The 18,360-nt window shown below is 42.5% G+C and overlaps 1 protein-coding gene across 4 annotated transcripts in view; it reads right to left on the bottom strand.

Moving 5' to 3' along the window:
* Window positions 1-17,094, bottom strand: part of IFNAR1 (interferon alpha and beta receptor subunit 1) — a 105,714-nt gene extending 88,620 nt beyond the window's left edge. For 2 of the 4 annotated variants that reach the window (XM_033948103.1, XM_033948106.1), the window contains exons 1-2: window positions 16,761-17,094; window positions 2,022-2,154 (exon numbers count right to left, since the gene is read on the bottom strand). In XM_033948103.1, the coding sequence (XP_033803994.1) occupies window positions 2,022-2,154; window positions 16,761-16,848 (221 nt within the window). In that variant the 5' untranslated portion in view covers window positions 16,849-17,094. Of the gene's footprint in view, window positions 1-2,021; window positions 2,155-16,566 lie in introns of all 4 variants that reach the window. The other 2 variants (XM_033948105.1, XM_033948104.1) reach the window with 2 other exon arrangements.
* Between the last annotated feature and the right edge of the window lie 1,266 nt (window positions 17,095-18,360).

Raw genomic sequence — 18,360 nt, 5'->3', positions numbered from 1 at the left:
GGGAGGGAATGTAAGTGGGGTTGAGAGGGGAGAGGATGTGAGAGGGGGTTGGGATCCCTGAGAGATTGTTTTGGGTATGTAGGGGGAAAAATGCATAGAGCGAAGGTCAGTCTGTTTAGGTGATGAATTTGTCAAACACAGTGGTTTTGATTGATTTTCGGAATGCATTGTAGGTCTGTTTGGTTTTATTTATGTAGTTTCATAGCCAGGATTGTTGTCTGTTAGCTTGGAACAAGAAGGTTCTGTCAAGAAAGGATTTGTATTTGCAGCCAGTGATTTTAGGATAGGTGAAGATGTTTTTGTTTCTGGTTGCTCATATGGAGTTGTGTAGAGTGAAGTGTGTTTGCAGGTAGGAAGGTGCTAGGCCCTAGATTTGTTTGAAGCAGATGCATGCAAATTTGAACTGTATTCGCGCTTCCATTGGTAGCCAGTGCAGTTTTTGTAGTATGGGCTAAAGTGGTCTTTTTTTCTCAGTCTGAAGATTAAGCGAACTGCAGTGTTTTGCACTAATCTCAGTTTCATTATTGTTTTTGTGGGATACCCAGGTAGACGATGTTGCAGTAGTCCAGGGTGGATAGGATCGGCGATTGTCACAAAAGAGGCTGCTGCAGCCGTTTTAATTCCCAAGGCCAGTGCTTCGAACTGCCTTTTAAGGATAACATTCACTCTGTGATCCTGTATATCCTTTAATACCATGCCTCCCTCACTTGGCAGGGAAGTGCATTTAGTTACTTGTGCAACTTAGGCTGAAGTAACATCTGTTGACAGAAAATAAATAAATATTGACAAATTCAGGAGAGAATGCTGTACTAGGCAGATCAGAGTCCCCTCTAGGAAACTCCATCCTGTGTCTCTTGGGCTCCGCGGCTTCCACGCTCTTATGTTTAGGTAAGCTGGTGATGGAAGAGATTTTCTCCTGGCAGACAGGCCCTCCAATGTTTGGAGACTCTAGAGACCCAAGGAGAGGCTAAGCCTGAAGTTCTCGCACCCTCCCCTCTTTCAGGCACTACACGGCATGTGGCACAAGGGCGCTCTTCTGGCATCCATCTAGCGTAAATTTGGCATGAATCAGGGATAAAAGAGCCAGTTTTGAGGCAAATGAGGTGATTTGAAAGTTCTGGAGACCTTTGAAAAAAAATTGGGAAATCTAAGATGGCCACCACTGCAGTGTTTTGGTGCAAAAAAACAACAACCACCCTAAAACAGCTTAGCAGAAAATAAAAAAACAACGAAAATAGGATTTTTGAGATGGGGGACCCTATAAGAAGTGCAGCCTGCCTGAGCTCTTTTTAAAGTAGCTGGATCTAGAGAAGAAATCACTGCCTCACTGGAACAATTCTCCAACACTGAAATCTTCGGGCTGCCAGTCAGACCAAAGTCTGACTGATCTTCAACCCCACACGTGAAAAGGGAGTTGCAAAATGTAGCCGGCACCCTGAAGAGCCCTGCTGAGCCCCCTGTGGGTGCTTAACAGCCTGCACTTAAACCCCTGTCACCCAGTAGGCATGCAAAGCTTCTTGGAGTCTGGACCCCAAGTTCCACAACAGTTTCTGCAGGCTGGCCAACAGGTACCACAGAGGGATTGGCCTGTCAGCTGCAGATCTCAATCTGTTTCTTCTCCATGCAGGCAGAGCATTGACATGAGGAGCTCTGAAGCACTGAAAACTGCCATCATCATCAAAAGACAACAAAAATAATAATAATAATAAAAAAATATACAGAGGAAATCAGAAAGCCTCTTTCCAGCTCATATGCAGAAGGAAAAACTGGAGAAGGCAGTAGAGCTCTCTGGTGAAAGAGGAGGAATCAAAAACCTGGAGTAAATTCCTTCTGCACGGCTCTCAAGAATGGGGAGAATACTCTAGCGTCCAGAATGACACATCTATTGCACTAGAAATTAAATTAATGATACCGAAATTCTAAATAAACCACTTAAAGAAGATAACAAATCACATACATTAAGTTTCATTTCAATTAATTTCATACCATTTTGTTTTATCATGAAAGGATGATAAACTTACAAGCGATAATAAGCAGAAAAAGTCACATTGCAGTCTTTCATATTACATTTACCGTCCCAGTCCCATTTTAAAGTAAAGTTTGAATTCATTACATCGACTTGGGCATTCTTAGGTTTCGCCAGGTTCCCCCGATCTGAAAAACAAACAGGAGTAACGTATGGTGGGGGTGGAGAGTAGGGAAGAAGACAAGGAGGGAAAAGCAAGTTAGTAAAATATTGGGAAAGTGTAAGAAAAAAAAAAAAAAGATACTGTAAAATTGTAAATGAAAAGAGGACATACACCAGTATTTACATATGTTATCTAACATACTAAGGGCTCCTTTTACGAAGCCGCGTTAGCAGCTTTATCGCACACGACTTTTTATCACGCGCTAACCCCTGTGCTAGCCGAAAAACTATCTCCTGCTCAAGAGGAGGCGGTAGTGGCTAGCATGGCCGGCAGTTTAGCGCACGCTATTACGCACGTTAAACCGCTAACGCGGCTTCATAAAAGGAGCCCTAAGTCTTTTACTAAGCTGCACTGCCATTCAATGCACAATAAGGGCCTAATTCTATAAACAGCGTCAGGACACACTTTAAAAAAAACCCAACAAAAAAACACGCCGGCAGGACGCTTATACTGTGCTTTCATAAGCCTAGGGAAATGCATAGGGTTGCTTAAAGCTCACCCAAGGCTAGATGTGGGGTTGCCCAGAAGTGGCCTTAGGCGAGCTTAGGTGGCCATAGGCATCTCTCTCTAGGGCCACAATAGGTGCCTGAAATATAGGCCAGCAAAATGCTCCTGCCGGAACCCCCCTTCACGAATGTCAGCAGCAGGAAGAGTGCCCAATCCCTCCTGCCGCAATGGCAAACCCTCCTGACACAGTCTGCAGCAGGAGGGATACCTACTCCCTCCTGCTGCTAGCCCCATCATCCACCAAACTCCCCCTAAACATTCCCCAACTCCACTCCTGACACTCCCAGACACCCAACATCCTCCTGATACTCCCCAACTCCATCTGGACAACTCCCAGACACCCCAACATCCCCCTGACTCCACCAAGATCCCCCCGACTCCACCCGGACAACTCTCTGTCATCCCCAAGATCCCCCTGCCATCCCCGAATGGCCCCCATACTTTTATCTGATGGCCGGCAAGAGGGATGCCTATTCCCTCCTGCCGGCAGGCCAGCCACGGCAAAATATAGAAACAGAGTATGACAGCAGATAAGAACTGGCGGCCCAACAAGTCTGCCCACTCAAGAACCCTCCCTCAACAAATCTGCCCACTCTAGAATCCCCTCTCCCATGAGAATCCATCTTTTAAGCATAACTCTGTAGCAACCCCATGTGTTTGTCCCATCGTCTCTTGAAGTCGAGCACGTTGCTGGCCTCAACCACTTGGCGTGGAAGACCATTCCATCGATCAATCACTCTTTCGGTGAAGAAGTATTTCCTAGTGTCACCATGAAATCTCCCCCCTTTAAGTTTTAGTGGATGCCCTCTTGTTGCCATGGGACTCTTGAGAAAAAATATTTCTTCCTCCACTTCAATGCGGCCTGTGATGTATTTGAATGTTTCTATCATGTTCCCCCTTTCTCTGCGCTATTCGAGAGAATATAAGCGCAGTCTGGCCAGACGTTCCTCATAAGGGAGATCTTTAAGTCCTGAGATCATCCTAGTGGCCATTCTCTGGATCGACTCCATTCTCTTCACATCCTTTTGATAATGTGGCCTCCAGAACTGGACACAGTACTCCAGGTGAGGTCTCAATTAGGATCTGTACAATGGTAGTATGACTTCAGGCTTTCGGCTGATGAAACGCCTTCTGATGCAACCCAGCATTTGTCTAGCTTTTGCTGAGGTTTTCTCCACTTGATTTGCAGCTTTCATATCGTCCCGGATGAGTACTCCCAAGTCCCTTTCTGCAGTAGTTCTTGTTAAGTTTTCACTGTTCAAGGCGTATGTTCTGCATGGATTACTGTTTCCAAGATGGATTACTTTACATTTTTTGGCATAAAAAGTTTAGTTGCCAAGTACTGGACCATTTTTCCAGCAGAAGTAGGTCCTGCTCCATATTGTTGGGCCTGGTTGCGCTGTCAGGTTCCTTTGCCCGCCCACAATGTTGCACAGTTTAGCGTCATTGATAAATAATGTAATTTTGCCACGAAGTCCCTGAGTCAGATCCCTTACAAAGATATTAAACAGCATTGGGCCCAAGACCGAGCCCTGTGGCACTCCACTGGTCACTCTTGACGTTTTTGAGGGTATACCATTTACCATTACCCTTTGAAGTTTGCCGCTAAGCCAATCTTTTACTCATGCTGTCGGTGTTTCTCCTAGTCCTAGCATCTTCATCTTATTCAATAACCTATGGTGTGGGACACTATCAAAAGCCTTGCTGGTCTAAATATACGATGTCCAGGGACTCACCCCCATCCAGTTTTTTGATACCCAGTCAAAGAAGCTTATCAGATTGGATTGACAAGACCTTCCCTTCATAAAGTCATGCTGGTGGGGATCCCTTAACCTTTCATTATCCAGAATCGCGTCCAATCTGTTTTTAATCAACGTTTCCATGAGTTTACTCACTATTGATGTGAGACTCTCCGGTCTATAATTTTCAGCCTCTGACCTGCATCCCTTTTTTGTGGAGTGGGATAACGTTGGCAGTTTTCCAGTCCAGGGGCACTTTTCCCTTGCTTAGGGAAAGATTGAAGAGCTCGGCTAACGGTTCTGCCAGGACATCTCTCAATTCTCAAAGTATTCTGGGGTGCAGATTATCCGGGCCCATAGCTTTGTTCACTTTTAGTTTTGATAGCTCATGGTAGACGTCGCTCGCGGTAAATTCCATGTCCCGGAATGGGTCCTCCGAGCTCCCCTTTGTCTGTAGCTGAGGACCAGATCCTGGTGCTTCGCAGGTGAAGACTGAGCAGAAGTAGTTATTGAGTAGTTCTGCTTTGTCCGCGTCCAAATCTGTAAAGTTGCCGTCAGGTTTCTTCAGGTGCCCAATACCGCTTGTGTTCTTCTTCCTGTCGCTAATGTATTTATAAAAAGATTTCTCCCTTTCCTTTACCTGCCTAGCTATGTTTTCTTCCATCCGGAGTTTGGCCTCTCTGACTGTCGTTTTAACTTTTCTAGATCTTGTCAGATAGGTTTCTTTAGCTTCTGGTTGTTGTGATTGTTTGTAGATAGCGAAAGCTCTTTTCTTTTGCTTTACTAGTTCTGAGATCTCCGCGGAGAACCACTGTGGTCTATTTTTTCTACGTCGTTTACTCACGGTTTTTATGTATATATTGGTTGCTTTTTGCAGGGTAGATTTCAGAGCCGACCACAGTACTTCTACATTGTCCGTCGTGTTTTGATTTTGCAGCACCTCATATAACATAGTCCCCCATGCCCTGAAAGTTAGTTCCTTTAAAATTTAGGACCTTAGTCAATGTGTTTGACCTAGTGGTTCCTTTCTTGAGGTGGAACCACACCATATTGTGGTCGTTGGAGGCCAAGGCTTCTTCCACCGATATCTCTGTGACACTGTCACTGTTGGTATCAGGTCCAGAATTGCCTGATCCCTGGTGGGTTCTAATACCAACTGCTTGAGGCATGCTCTTCGCATGAAGGCCAGTAGCCTCTTGCTTCCGCTGGTTGCAGCGGAAGGTTTGTTCCAGTCCACATCGGGCAGGCCTTCTCCTTCCCGGTGGGAGGGGCTTTATGTATCTAACCAACTGGAGTCTTAGGCCACTCCCAGTGCATCCCAGGATGCACTGGGAAGGAGGCCAAAGTCTCCAGTTGGCCCAGATGCCTAAGGCCCCTTAGGCATCTGAGCCAATCAAGGCACCGGGAAGGGGAAGGCTTGCCAGCAGGAGGGAATGGGTATCCCTCTTGCTGGCCATCAGATAAAGGTATGGGGGCATTTGAGGGGGTGTCAGGGGGATCTTGGGGTTGTCAGGGTAGAGTCGGGGAGTGTCATGGTGATGTTGGGGTGCCTACACCATTCACAGTTTTTAATGGCATACAATTAACATACATGATTTAAAAAGAAAAAAATGCCAGAAATGGATTCATAAGAACATCCTTGAATGGTCCATCTAGCCCAGTATCACATCTTCACAGTGGTCAATCCAGGTCACAAGTACCTGGCAAAAACCCATATAGTAGCAACATAAGATTATATACGATTCTTATGCTATCCTTAGTTTTTAAGATTTTATCACTGCATGTTTTAATATGTACATAAAGTGAGATGATTTCCCTTATTAAATAATTGGGATGTATCAGCTATTTATAATTTCCATCACCACATGGCTCTCACCGCATTGTGTTTTCATGACAAAGAAGACATACAAAACAAACTTTGGAATTCTTTGCTGTAATCTTAGTATGCTGAATTCTTTTCATGAAAGGGAAGCAGAAGAAATTATAGATGAGGCTGAGAAACAGAATGACTTTACATCCAATTTTATTGTATGGACTTTTAATAAATCATCATACAATATCTGAAGACCTCAATGGCCTCACTCCCAATGTGGCACTTCAGGATATCCAATTTAAAATTTTACATACGGTCTATATAACTAGACTAAAGGACAGGAAAATGGTATTATGGGAGGAAGATCTATTGGCACCCTCCTGCACGCCTTCCTGGAATGCCCCTCCCTGAGTGATCTGTGGGGAAACTGTAATAGAGTTCCTTGAAAACACTGTCCAATAGTCCTTAGAACGGTCGTACACAGTTCTATTGTTGGGAAGTAAGGTGTCATTACGAAAGGCAGGCCTTATATAAGCCCAATGCCAATGCCTTATATAAGCCCAATGTATTTGTATTGATATGCTGTTGAGTGCTGTAAGATATGGCTAATATGAAGGAACTGCTGTAATTGTTTGTGTCATATGTGCTGTATGTTTCTTATTGTTTATGATTGGTTTTTTGTAAAACTGCCTAGTTATAGGCAGTTAAGAAATCTTTTAAATAAATAAATAAAATGAATAAATTCATTTTACTAGCCACTGTCTTGATCAAGAAGTGTGTTCTGCAATTCTGGACAGTTCCAACTGTCCCATCTTTAGCAAACTGGCATAATTTAATTACTGTAATATTAGAGTGGGTCCCTTTACACCTGAAAGCCACTAAGTAGCTTTGTGGCAGAGATACTTGATGATTCATGTAACCCAACACTCTGACAACCAGTTTGGGTAGTAAGGGTGGGTGGGAGTAGGAAGTTATATTGGCGAGTTCTGTTGTTTTTTTCTTATACTTGAAAAACTGAAAGGTCAAACCTTATTGCTATGATTCTTCTGGATGATTATGCCAAGCCTATAAATGAAGGCGATTGACATTACAGAATTTTGAAACATGTATCAACCTGTTTTTTTTGGGAGGTGGCTTGAGTAGATTTGTTTAATTCATTTTTCCTTCAAATTATATTTCTTTTAATTTTATTTATTTGTTCATTTTTATAGCCCGTCCTCCCCAGGAGCCCAGAACGGGTTACAATAAAATAGAATTAGGTACTTGGAACTTCCCTAACTGTCCCGAAGGCTCACAATCTAGCTAAAGTACCTGAGAAAAAATTAAATAGTAAAGATAACACAATTGAAATAATAAAATTTTTTATTTTAGTTAACACTTCTCCTGAGGAAGCCATTTTCTGGTGAAACTTGGGTCTAAGTAGGGGAGCAGCTCATTTTATGTGCACTTACGGAGCACAAGTCACTGCAAGAGAAAAAAAAAAAAAAAGATACAAGTCTGCTGGGCTGCTTTGGTCATTTCAACTAACAATGAAGATCATTTTACTTCTAACAACAAGCAAAGATAAGTGCTACTAAGTTTTAATTATACTGTTACAATATTAGTAGTTGTAATTTAGTAACAGCTGAAAACACACTTATAACTAAGGAAGTGAAAAGCACAATAGGGACAAGAAAAGTGATATGATGGTCCCAACATTGTTTTTTCCTAGTGGTTCGTGTTTACAGAAGACAAGGTACTTAACATTTTTCACAAAACAATTTAAAAGATATAGATTTATTATTTATCATTAAAACATATGCTTCATTTTGTTTGAGTTCCTATATGGTCTACTGAAAACCCTCATAGGTAAGCTATTCCGCTTTCACAATATATCTCCGAGCTCAGCCATACAGCGTGTCAATCTTTAGAATATCACTCTTCCAAAAGAGATTTATTTTCCTTCATTGCACTCTACTTTCCTGAGCAGCATTCTATTAGTCTGATTTAAAGAGGGATCTGACTTATTCTTAGACTCTCAACAATTCAGCCCAAAAAGTTGTGGGACCTATATAGGAACAGATGGGAAAGCCTCACTAATGTGACTGCAGAAAAGCAAGCTATCCTTTTATGCCTTCTCAGACCTTGCATTATGTGTGCTTCTGCATTTAAAATGGAAGGGACCTAGCAAAGCTTAAAGAATGGTCCAGTATTTGACAACTAAAATTTAATGTTAAAAAACAAAGGTCATGCATTTGAGCTGCAAAACCCCAAGGGAGTAATGCAGTTTTGAGAGTGAAGAACTTTTGTGCATAAAAGAGGAGTGGGAGTCAGACTTGGGAATTATTGGATATGACAATCTTAAGGTGGCCAAACAGGCAGAAAAAAAAGGGATGGCAAAAGCAAGAATGCTTGAGTGCAAGGGAAAGGAATAGTCAGTATAAAACTCTGATGAGACCTCTAAAACATTATGATTGTATTGTTTCTTTCTTACAATATAGAATGTACCACTACCCTTACACCCCAAACACTGTGAATGTATTACTCTGACCCGTTCTGAGCTCCTGGGTAGGATGGGATATAAAACTGAAATAAATAAAAACAAAATAAATAAATTTAGAATAGTGTATAATTATGGAGACCACACCTTCAAAAGATATAAATAGGTGGGAGTCAGTCCACACAGTGGCTACTAAAGTAGTCAGTGTCCTTTGTCTTATACAGTAGTATATTGGAACAGACTTAAAAGATTTCATTATGGCTTGTTTTGTGCGGGGGGGGGGGGGGGGGGGGTTAAATTATTTATGTGTTTTTTGGTTCAAAAAGATAGATGACCATTTTCAAAAAACACAAGACAGATGTTTTGCAGTTTTCAAAATGGGCATTTATGTTACTGGATTTCTGTGTGTCTTCTGCAAAACATCCAAACTCGGATTTGGATGTCATATCAAAAATGGTCCTCCTCATTGTCAGCCCTAGCATTGCTAGCAATCAGCATTTTCGGTTAGCCTAACCAATGTCAGCAAAGGCCTATGGGACATTATATCAATCTGACTCTGGAATGTTGATGCAGATAGACCCTAAGTGCTCCTGTACAGAATTCACATACATTAAGCATCCAGCCAGACTGGATTGTTTATCAAGAAGATAGGCTACTCAAATGGGACAAAGAAGCCAGAGACTAATCCCATCTACCATGCCTGCAAGTATCACACCTTCCTTATCAATTAAACTAACCATTGTTTCAAACAGTTTACAAATTATAAATAGAAAGATACTGGGAAATACAATAGTTTCTATATTCAGAATAAGATTCCAAGCTATAAAAGCCTCCTCTTTGCAACACACCTCTCTCTCTATCTCTGGAACCCAAAGCTTAGCCCATCACTCCCCCCATCCCCCTTTCTCTCTCTCTGCCTCTCCCTGGAACTTCATGCTTCTCTCTTGACTCTGCAAGCAGGGAAACTGCTTTGCTCTCTTCTTAATTGTAATGCTTAATTGTAATGCTTATGAATATTGCTTTTCTGTAAGCCTATTTCTATATTATATTCTTTATGCAATCACATCTGGCTGTGCTTATTTGATTCTATCCCTAATAAAACTTCTGTGAAGGTATTGAACCCAGGACCGCGGATTGTAAGGCCGCTCCAACCATAACTCCTCCAACCTTACCTTGTGGGGGCGCTAACATCCTTACATTTATCTCCCAGAGAGGGAAGAGGGAAAGGCTTCAGCATCTTCATGACAAAGCTAAGGCTTCCTGCAGCTTCACTTCTCACGGGGCTGCCGCTTCTGGTAGTGTGGCCTGACCTTTCCTCCACTTTTAAGGCCCCTTATTCCTTCTCTATACATTTTGTTAACTTTAGCCTGCTGTGTGGCTCTGGTTTATCAAACCAGTTATGAATTTTAGAAGAGGGAGTTCAGCATTTTATTTATACTAAAGCAAGCTTGAATATTTATTGACTATGAAACAAACAATACTTTGCATTATTGATGTCAAAAAATGCTTACATTGCCTCTTCAGTTAAAACCTAAATTGCGTTCTATTGGTGCTACATTTTTCTTAATGGCCTTTGTGTATTTCATGTTTCATAATACAGTACATTGGTCATGCACACTTGAGAGAATATTACTGAGCAACAAGCTTAAATTTTCTTTCTGCTGTTAATTATCAATTATCTTTTTATATATCGATTAGTGTTTTAGCCCGTTACATTTGTTACAGTTAACAGGTGCTAGAATAGCCCCACCTATAACCTGACCCCACCCATGCCCCTCCATCTGGCCTCCTGGACCCCCATTACTTACCCGAGGCAGCAGCAGCGGTCCTGATGTACCAACCCCTCCTCCCTCAGTGCCCCAAAGCAGCAGCAGTCCTACCATTTCCATCTCTCCCTTTCCCCCCCTCTACCATCTCTCTCTGACCTTATTTCACCCCTTTAGCCATCTTTCTGTCCCCTCCGTCCTTCCCCAAGGCCATCTCTCTCTCTCCTGCCCCCTCCTTCCTCCCTAGTTTATCTCTCCCTATCCCCTACCATCTCTCCCTGTCCCCCTTGTAGCCCCCCCTCTGTCCTTCTCATCCATCTCCCAAATCTGACATACCTCCCTCCCTCCCTTACACCATCCCTGAGTCTCTCTCTCCTTACCTCACTTGACTCCAACATCTCTCCCTTCTCCCTCCCCCCGAATCCAGCACCTCCTGCCTCTACGGAGCTCTCCTCCTTTTACCATCTTTCCCTTTCCTGTCCCCTCCGTTGAGGGGGCGAGATTTTGCTTCTGGCCCTATCTGCTGCTCCCCTTCCCGACATATAATGCTATTACTTTCACATCCTCGGGCCACCTCAGCGGATGCTTCCCTGCTCGGCGGTTACTTTTACACCCTTGAGTCACCTCAATGGACTCTTCCCTGCTGGGCGATTACTAGCTGCATCTTTTCTCCACTGCACCCCCGCTTCCCTGCTGGGCGGTTCTACTGTATTGCGCATGCGGCGGCAGTTTTATTATAGCGGATAACATATATGAGGGTTAATAACTAGATACAGTTTATTTATCTTGATCTGTAGTATAGGCATGTTATAAGGAAGAGGTTTTTTCAGATTATACTTCAATTATCTTCTGCAGCTCATTTGATTCACACTTTGACCAGAAATTGGTATTTTCTCCTATTATTTTATTTAGTATAGAATAATTGCTTTATAAAACTCTGGTTTTGACAATTGTACTGAAATTCCTAATAAAAGAAAAATGTTTTTTACCTCCAATTCAGAGAATCAAGTTTAAAGGTGATGTTCAAATATGGTCCTGATTATAAATTACAGTGGTACCTCGGAATCTGAACACTCCAGAACTCAAACGTTTTGGAATCCAAACTTTTTTTGTAGTAAATTTTGCCCCAGAATCCGAACTATGCTTTGGAATCCGAACACCCTGCACATTGTATGTGTGTGTTTCTGCCCCTAAAATCCAGTGTATTTACTGTTAAAATTTGAGTTTGTGGGACTGAGGAACGGATTAATCCGGATTCCATTATGTTCAATGGGAAAAATTGTCTTGGAACTCGAATGGGGTTCTGGAACGGATTAAGTTCGGATTCCAAGGCATCACTGTATTAGTACATACAAAAGACAGTGGCCTGCATAAAGTTTCCAAGTTTATTTTAAATTTGTTATTCCAAAATGCCCTGTGAGTCCTGCTACTACCCTGGGTCATATGTTTTGGGCTTGCCCTCTGATATGGGCTTTTTGGCTACGAGTATGGGCCTTTTTGTCCTCCTTATATCCATCGTTGCCTGCCTGTACCCCTACTATTGTCCTTTTTTATGATGGAGCAACTCTTTCCCGCTGCTCTGTTGGGCAGAGGCTGTTGGTGTTCAAGGCTCTCCTCTTGGCTAAGAAGGCCATTTTGGTTTCCTGGCGGGCTCCGCATGCTCCCTCCTTTTCTCAGTGGCATTTGTCACTCTATGACTTAGCGCGTGTGGAGCGCAGGGCAGTAGTGACACATGATGAGGGCCGGTGGAACAAATTTCAGGATGTGTGGGAGGGGTATTGGCATGTGCTGAAAAACGGGCACCGACAGCATCGAGGGCATGTCGGACGCCGCAGTGCACTCCACCGAGGGCAACCTCGACACTGAGTATTCCTGCGTGGTGGAGGCACGCCCCGAAGGCTTGGAGGGCTTAGCCGGGGCCATGGGCAAGGCACTCCCACCCTGCCCGGCCGGGGTCCCCGAGGATGGCTTCTTTGCTGGTGTCGAACCTGAGGAAGGAAGAGGGGACTTACCCGGAGCAGAGGGCTTCGAGGCCGAGGTCTTCGAGGCCGAGGACAGCCGAGGTCAAGGCCGGGGCTGGAACCGAAGCCAACGTCAAGGCCGAGGGCTGCTCTACTGCAAACAGGTCCGCCATACGTGCCCGACGGCGGCGCAGAGCACGGTGTTGAAAAGTAGCGCATCGAAGGCAGGAATCAGGATGATCAGCCCCCAGGCACAAAATGCACTACCGATGGGGATCGGTGATCGACAGCAGTCGAACACACTTGGTGCACTTCTTAAACCCGGACAAGGGCCGGGACATAAGAGAAGGAAAGGCCGCAGCCAACGAGGCCATGACAACCTGGGAGCCCCCGAGAGTCGAAAAACCCGCAAAACTTCGTAACAAAAGCAGGAACAAGATGAAATACACGCGCACAGCGACTCACTGCAAAAAACAATAAAGCTGCTATGCTAGAAGGCACTTTCGGGCGGAGAGACCAAAACCAGGACTTTCTGGCTCCGCGGAAACGAAAGAACTGGAGACCACGAGGAGGGGATGCGCCATCTAGTGGAGCAGGAAGGCACATATGCGTGGTGCAGCACAGCAAACTTGAATCTTCAATCAAGTTTGCTTGAAAAGCTGTCTGCGTCGGTGCTCCATAGATGACGTCACCCACATGTTAGAATATGCTGCCTGCTTGTCCTGGGATAACTTAATTTCTTTAATATACTGTATATCTATGTGGGTTTTGAGTGGGGGTTTTCATAAACACAAAGAGACATACAGAAAGAAGGAGAGAGAGGCAAAAACATCCAGTGGCCAAGGAGAGAGAGAAAAAGAAAGAATGACAGACAGCCAGCATCCAAGGAGAGAGAAAGAGACCCCCCCCCCCCCCCCCCGATAGAAAGACAGCTACCAAAGAGAAAGAGATAAAGAAAACAGACAGCGTCCAAGGAAAGAGAGAGAAAAAAAAGAAAAAAAAAAAACCCAGACAGCGGCCAAGGAGAGAGAGAGACAGACAGAAAGAAAGACATACAGACATCTATTCTAGCACCCGTTAATGTAATGGGCTTAAAAACTAGTTTTTGCATAATATTCTCATATGTTCTATTTGGACTCAAGCTCCACCACAATTTATGTAATAAAGATACAGAAATAGGAACATCATTACATTGATTAAAAAAATGTAAAATCCTTTTGTGTATACCCAATGAAAAAACCCCTCTTATGATTTGGCTCACATAATGTTGTACTTGCATATATCCATACAATGACCCTGGACCACTTCCAACAATTAAGGAAAGTTCTGGAAATCTACGTAATCTCCCAGACTCATCTAAAAGCTGAGCAATAAATTTAACCCCTTTATTTGCCCAATGTGTAAAAGTAACATTAGTCATACCTGAAGAAAAACCACTATTTCCTTGAATAGGCAAAAAATCTGTAACAAATTGATGAAATTCCCATAATTTCAATAATTTATTCCATACCAATCTTAATGGAATCAAAATAGAATTACCTTTTAAATAATCTGGTAATCTTGAACTTGGCACTTAAATCAAAAATAATAAATGGTAAGGGTGAAAAAATGCTTTTTCATACGACAAAGTGGTAAATGAATCATCCTCTAAAACCCAATCCCTTATATGTCGTAATAAACAAGCCCAATTATAAATACGAATATCTGGAAACCCTAAACCTCCTTTTATACCCGGACCCAGTAAAAAATCAAAAGACAATTTAGATTTTTTAGCAGCCCAACAAAATTTTATAATTAAAGTTTGCAACTTTCGCCAATCACCATTATTTAATACCAAAGGGATCATCTGGAAAACATATACGTGTAGCCATTTTGGAAAAATTATCATTTTAAATGGTAAAACTGTGACGTTTCTAAACTCCCGAGTTGCTTTGTTAGTCTTGCCCATTTCAACATTTGCACAGCTTGTGACATTTTTAACTTCATGCTTTGCCACAGAGTTTGAATCAGAAGGGAAGGAGGATTTGGTATATTGCCTGGGAGGTGGCATATATACTATGGCCAAAACCTTTTCTATAAATAATTCTGATTATGAGATTGATGAATTCTTAAATGCTTCATGACTTATTTCTGGATCTGGGTTAGCCACAACACTGACTATATTAAAATTCATCAATCCTCCTTAAAAAAGAAACATGATTAAAATAGATTAAAGTCTTCACTCACTCTCAGAGTCATTCATGCACAGCCCCAGGGGCCAATGTTTTAAAAGGATTAGGGGTACCAAACAATAACAAGTTACCCCTCCCTGGACACAGTGAAGGAGCTTACCCAATATTAGGGGTCCGAGCACCACAGAACTGGCTTCTACATGAACAGCATCTCAGAACAGTTACTTTCTGCCAAATTTTCTTTACAATAAACGTGTTGGATCATAGTCCTTATAAACTGTGATCATTATGTCTGTCTCTCTCTTTTGGTGACTTAACATAATAAAATGATGACAGATGACCAACAAGGCCTATACAGTTTGCCTAGAAAGAGAGCCAAGGTCGTTGTATCTCATCAAGTTATTCTCTCCCCTTGGTTTTAGGGTTGCAACAGAGACCTGTGCTATCAACCCCATTATGTCGTCCTCCCTCTTTTGTTTTTATTATTTAATATGTTAGTTAAGTTTTACTAATGAAAAAACTCTTATACCATTCTTATAGCCCTGTTTATTCCATGACGTTTTGAATTGTCACTGTTTTCAACCCCACAACCTAACAAGCTGACAGCAGACAAAGACTAAATGGCCCATCCAGTCTGACCATCTGCAGCATCCACTATCTGCTAAGAGACCCCACGTGCTTACCATGCTTTCTTAGATTCATAGTCTTTGACAAACAACCAGCCTCTGGCATTTCAGGAATCACTTGACTATTGTTGACCTTGATTTCAAAAAGGTACAATTACAGCATATTTCATGGCTCTATGATAATAATAATAATTTATTTATTATATACCGCCAAAGCCATAGTAGTTTGAGGAGGTTTACAATGATGCTTCAAAAACATCTAAAGTGCTGTAGTTCATGTAAAATTTTAGTTGGGGAATGAGTGGGTCATAAGATGAAGGTGAATAAGATCCTAAGGAACTATATCTTAATTGAAAGGGTAATGAATTCATGGAATAGCCTCTGGAGAGATTCGATAGAGCCAAAGCTGTAACTGAATTTTTTTTTATTTTTATAAATCAAGCTAAGGACAGGTACATCGGATCTCTAAAGGAGAGGATAAAGGCATGGGTGGACAGACTGCCGTACAGTCTTTATACGACTCCATTTTTCTCACCTTCCGGTTTTTGTAAGGCAAGCACTTAATTCTACCTAAATTTATAAACATCCCCTTGTTTTAAAAACAAAAAGGCCAAATTCGAAAAGGGTCCAGAACAAAATTGGAACATAACAGCTTATATCGCTGGCCTTTTGAACATCTATGCATATGTTATGTATGTATAAAAATTCAAAAATATAACTCTAAAACAAAAGCACCACACAAGCCAAGAATGCTAGATTACTTAAGTGAAAGAAAAGCCTCAAACGGAGAGGTGTACCCAAGCATCATAGGCAAAACAAAATTTCGCACAAGTTTAAAGTTAGCAGGTGGGAGAAAAAAAAAAAAAAAAGCAGCCCAGAATGATTTATGGTAAAAAAAAACAAACAAAAAAAAAACACAAAAAAAACCCCAACAACAAACACTGAACACAAATAGGCCAGGCTGATGAATCGTTTCATGGCCAGTAACCACTGCTTCAGGGCTTTAGCGCCAAATCCATGCTATCCTATAACACAAAACACAAACCCAAAAGTGATATTTTTGTCTCCCACTTCCCTCCATTCCTCCCTGTTTTTTATGGTATGTATGTAGACATATTTGAGAAACACTTCCAGCTGAACACGCACTGACTGTAGCTGCTGAAAGACATGTTTCTTAAGATACAGCGCCCCAATTTCTTAAAAGAACTCTCCTCCAAAAAGAAAACCAGCATAACTTTTAGTTTTACGTCCTGCTGCACTGTGGTCTTTGTGCTGCTACTACTATTAATTATTTCTATAGCGCCAGCAGACGTACCTTGCAGCGCTGTACAGGCTCACAAAGAAGCAGCAAACGCTCTCTGTTCGAAAGAACATATCTTCTTCTACTTGTCATCGGATGTCGCGAAAAGGAACTATAGATGATGTCACAACAGAGCCCCGAAATCCCAGGTCCCTCGACAGTACCGATACTCTCGCTGACAAACGGAAAACGGCGAGGAGTCTTCTCACCTGTCAAGCAGCGTCCACTCAGGCTAAGAAACAGGAGCGCCAGCAGCAGGGAAAGGCAGGCCCCGCTCCCGCCTGCAGCGGCTGCCATTCTCTCGCGCGCTCCCCCCACCCAGCTGCTACTAGCAACGTTCAGGCGTCTCTTGCGTAACCATCCTCGGAGCTCGCGGCTTTGCCCGCGTGCTCCCCCCTCCAGATGCTACTAGCAACGTTCGGGCGTCTCGTGCGTAACCGTCCTCGGAGCTCGCGCCTGTGGCCGCCCCTTTCCAGGAAAACGGACCTAAAGCCCCGGCTGTAAACAACGTCGCCCAACACCACTCATGCGCCAACGTCGGCGGCCTTGTGCGCTAAAGATTCCTCCCCCCCCCCCCCCCCCTCCAGGATTTATTTCCGACTGCACGGAGAGTGGAAAGATTAGACGAGACGGATGTAGGCGCTAAACATTTTTTTTTCCATCTACGCAAAATTGGAAATACCCTTATGTTGAAAGAGTCACTACGGTTTGGCATCACTGTAGGAAAAACGTAACCTGGTTATTTAGGATTTATTTATTATCTTTTTTGAAGATATTCACCTAAAGTGGTGTACATCAAGAGTAAGAATAGAGGCAATAGATAATTATAGCTGTAAAAAAATAATTAAAATAACATTACATATCATGGCATAACTTGGGAGGGGCAACTGAAAAGTTCGAAGACCAGCCCAAAAAAGAATGATCTGGAGCCATGAAATTTACAAGTTATTGCACACTTTTCTTGACATATTTCGTTTCAATGAGGCAAATGCATCTAGTAAATGGGCACAAGTATAGGGAAACCAAGTCATTGTGACATCAGCTACTGAGGTTGGCTCTTAAGACATTGGTGGAATGAGGCATTATGACATCACAATACTAGGCAACACTGAAAAGTTCTCAGCCCAACCAGGAAGAGAATGATGTAGAGCCATGAAATTTACAAGTTATTGCACACTTTTCTTGACATATTTCGTTTCAATGAGGCAAATGCATCTAGTAAATGGGCACAAGTATAGGGAAACCAAGTCATTGTGACATCAGCTACTGAGGTTGGCTCTTAAGACATTGGTGGAATGAGGCATTATGACATCACAATACTAGGCAACACTGAAAAGTTCTCAGCCCAACCAGGAAGAGAATGATGTGGAGCCATGAAACTTACAAGTTATATTGCACACTTTTCTTGACAGTTTTTGTTTCAATGATATGATATGAAACAAAAAGTGTGACATAACTTTTGGTTTCATAGCTTCACATCATTCGCTTCTTGGTTGGGTTGAGATTTTTTCAGCTGCCTCTCGTACAACATCAGTAGACTACACAATAAAACTTTTTAATACACAGCATAGGGTTTAAGCAAAGGTGGAACACACAGATTAAGATGGAATAATAGGAGTTAGAAAATAAGGGTTAGTTTGAAGAAAGTTGCACTTAAAGGGCTAGATTCACTAAAGTCCACAAATCGATCCGATTTGTGTCCTATCCGTTTCCGAGTCATTCTGGCCGATCGATTCAGTAAAGCTTGTCCATGCAAATGATAAGATCGTAAGCATGCCCCCATTCGCGCACACATATCGCTGTAACATC

The sequence above is a fragment of the Geotrypetes seraphini genome, chromosome 6 (genome assembly GCF_902459505.1).
Source record: "Geotrypetes seraphini chromosome 6, aGeoSer1.1, whole genome shotgun sequence".
In the NCBI taxonomy this organism is placed as follows: domain Eukaryota; kingdom Metazoa; phylum Chordata; class Amphibia; order Gymnophiona; family Dermophiidae; genus Geotrypetes; species Geotrypetes seraphini.
This window is presented reverse-complemented; position numbering and strand designations above follow the sequence as displayed.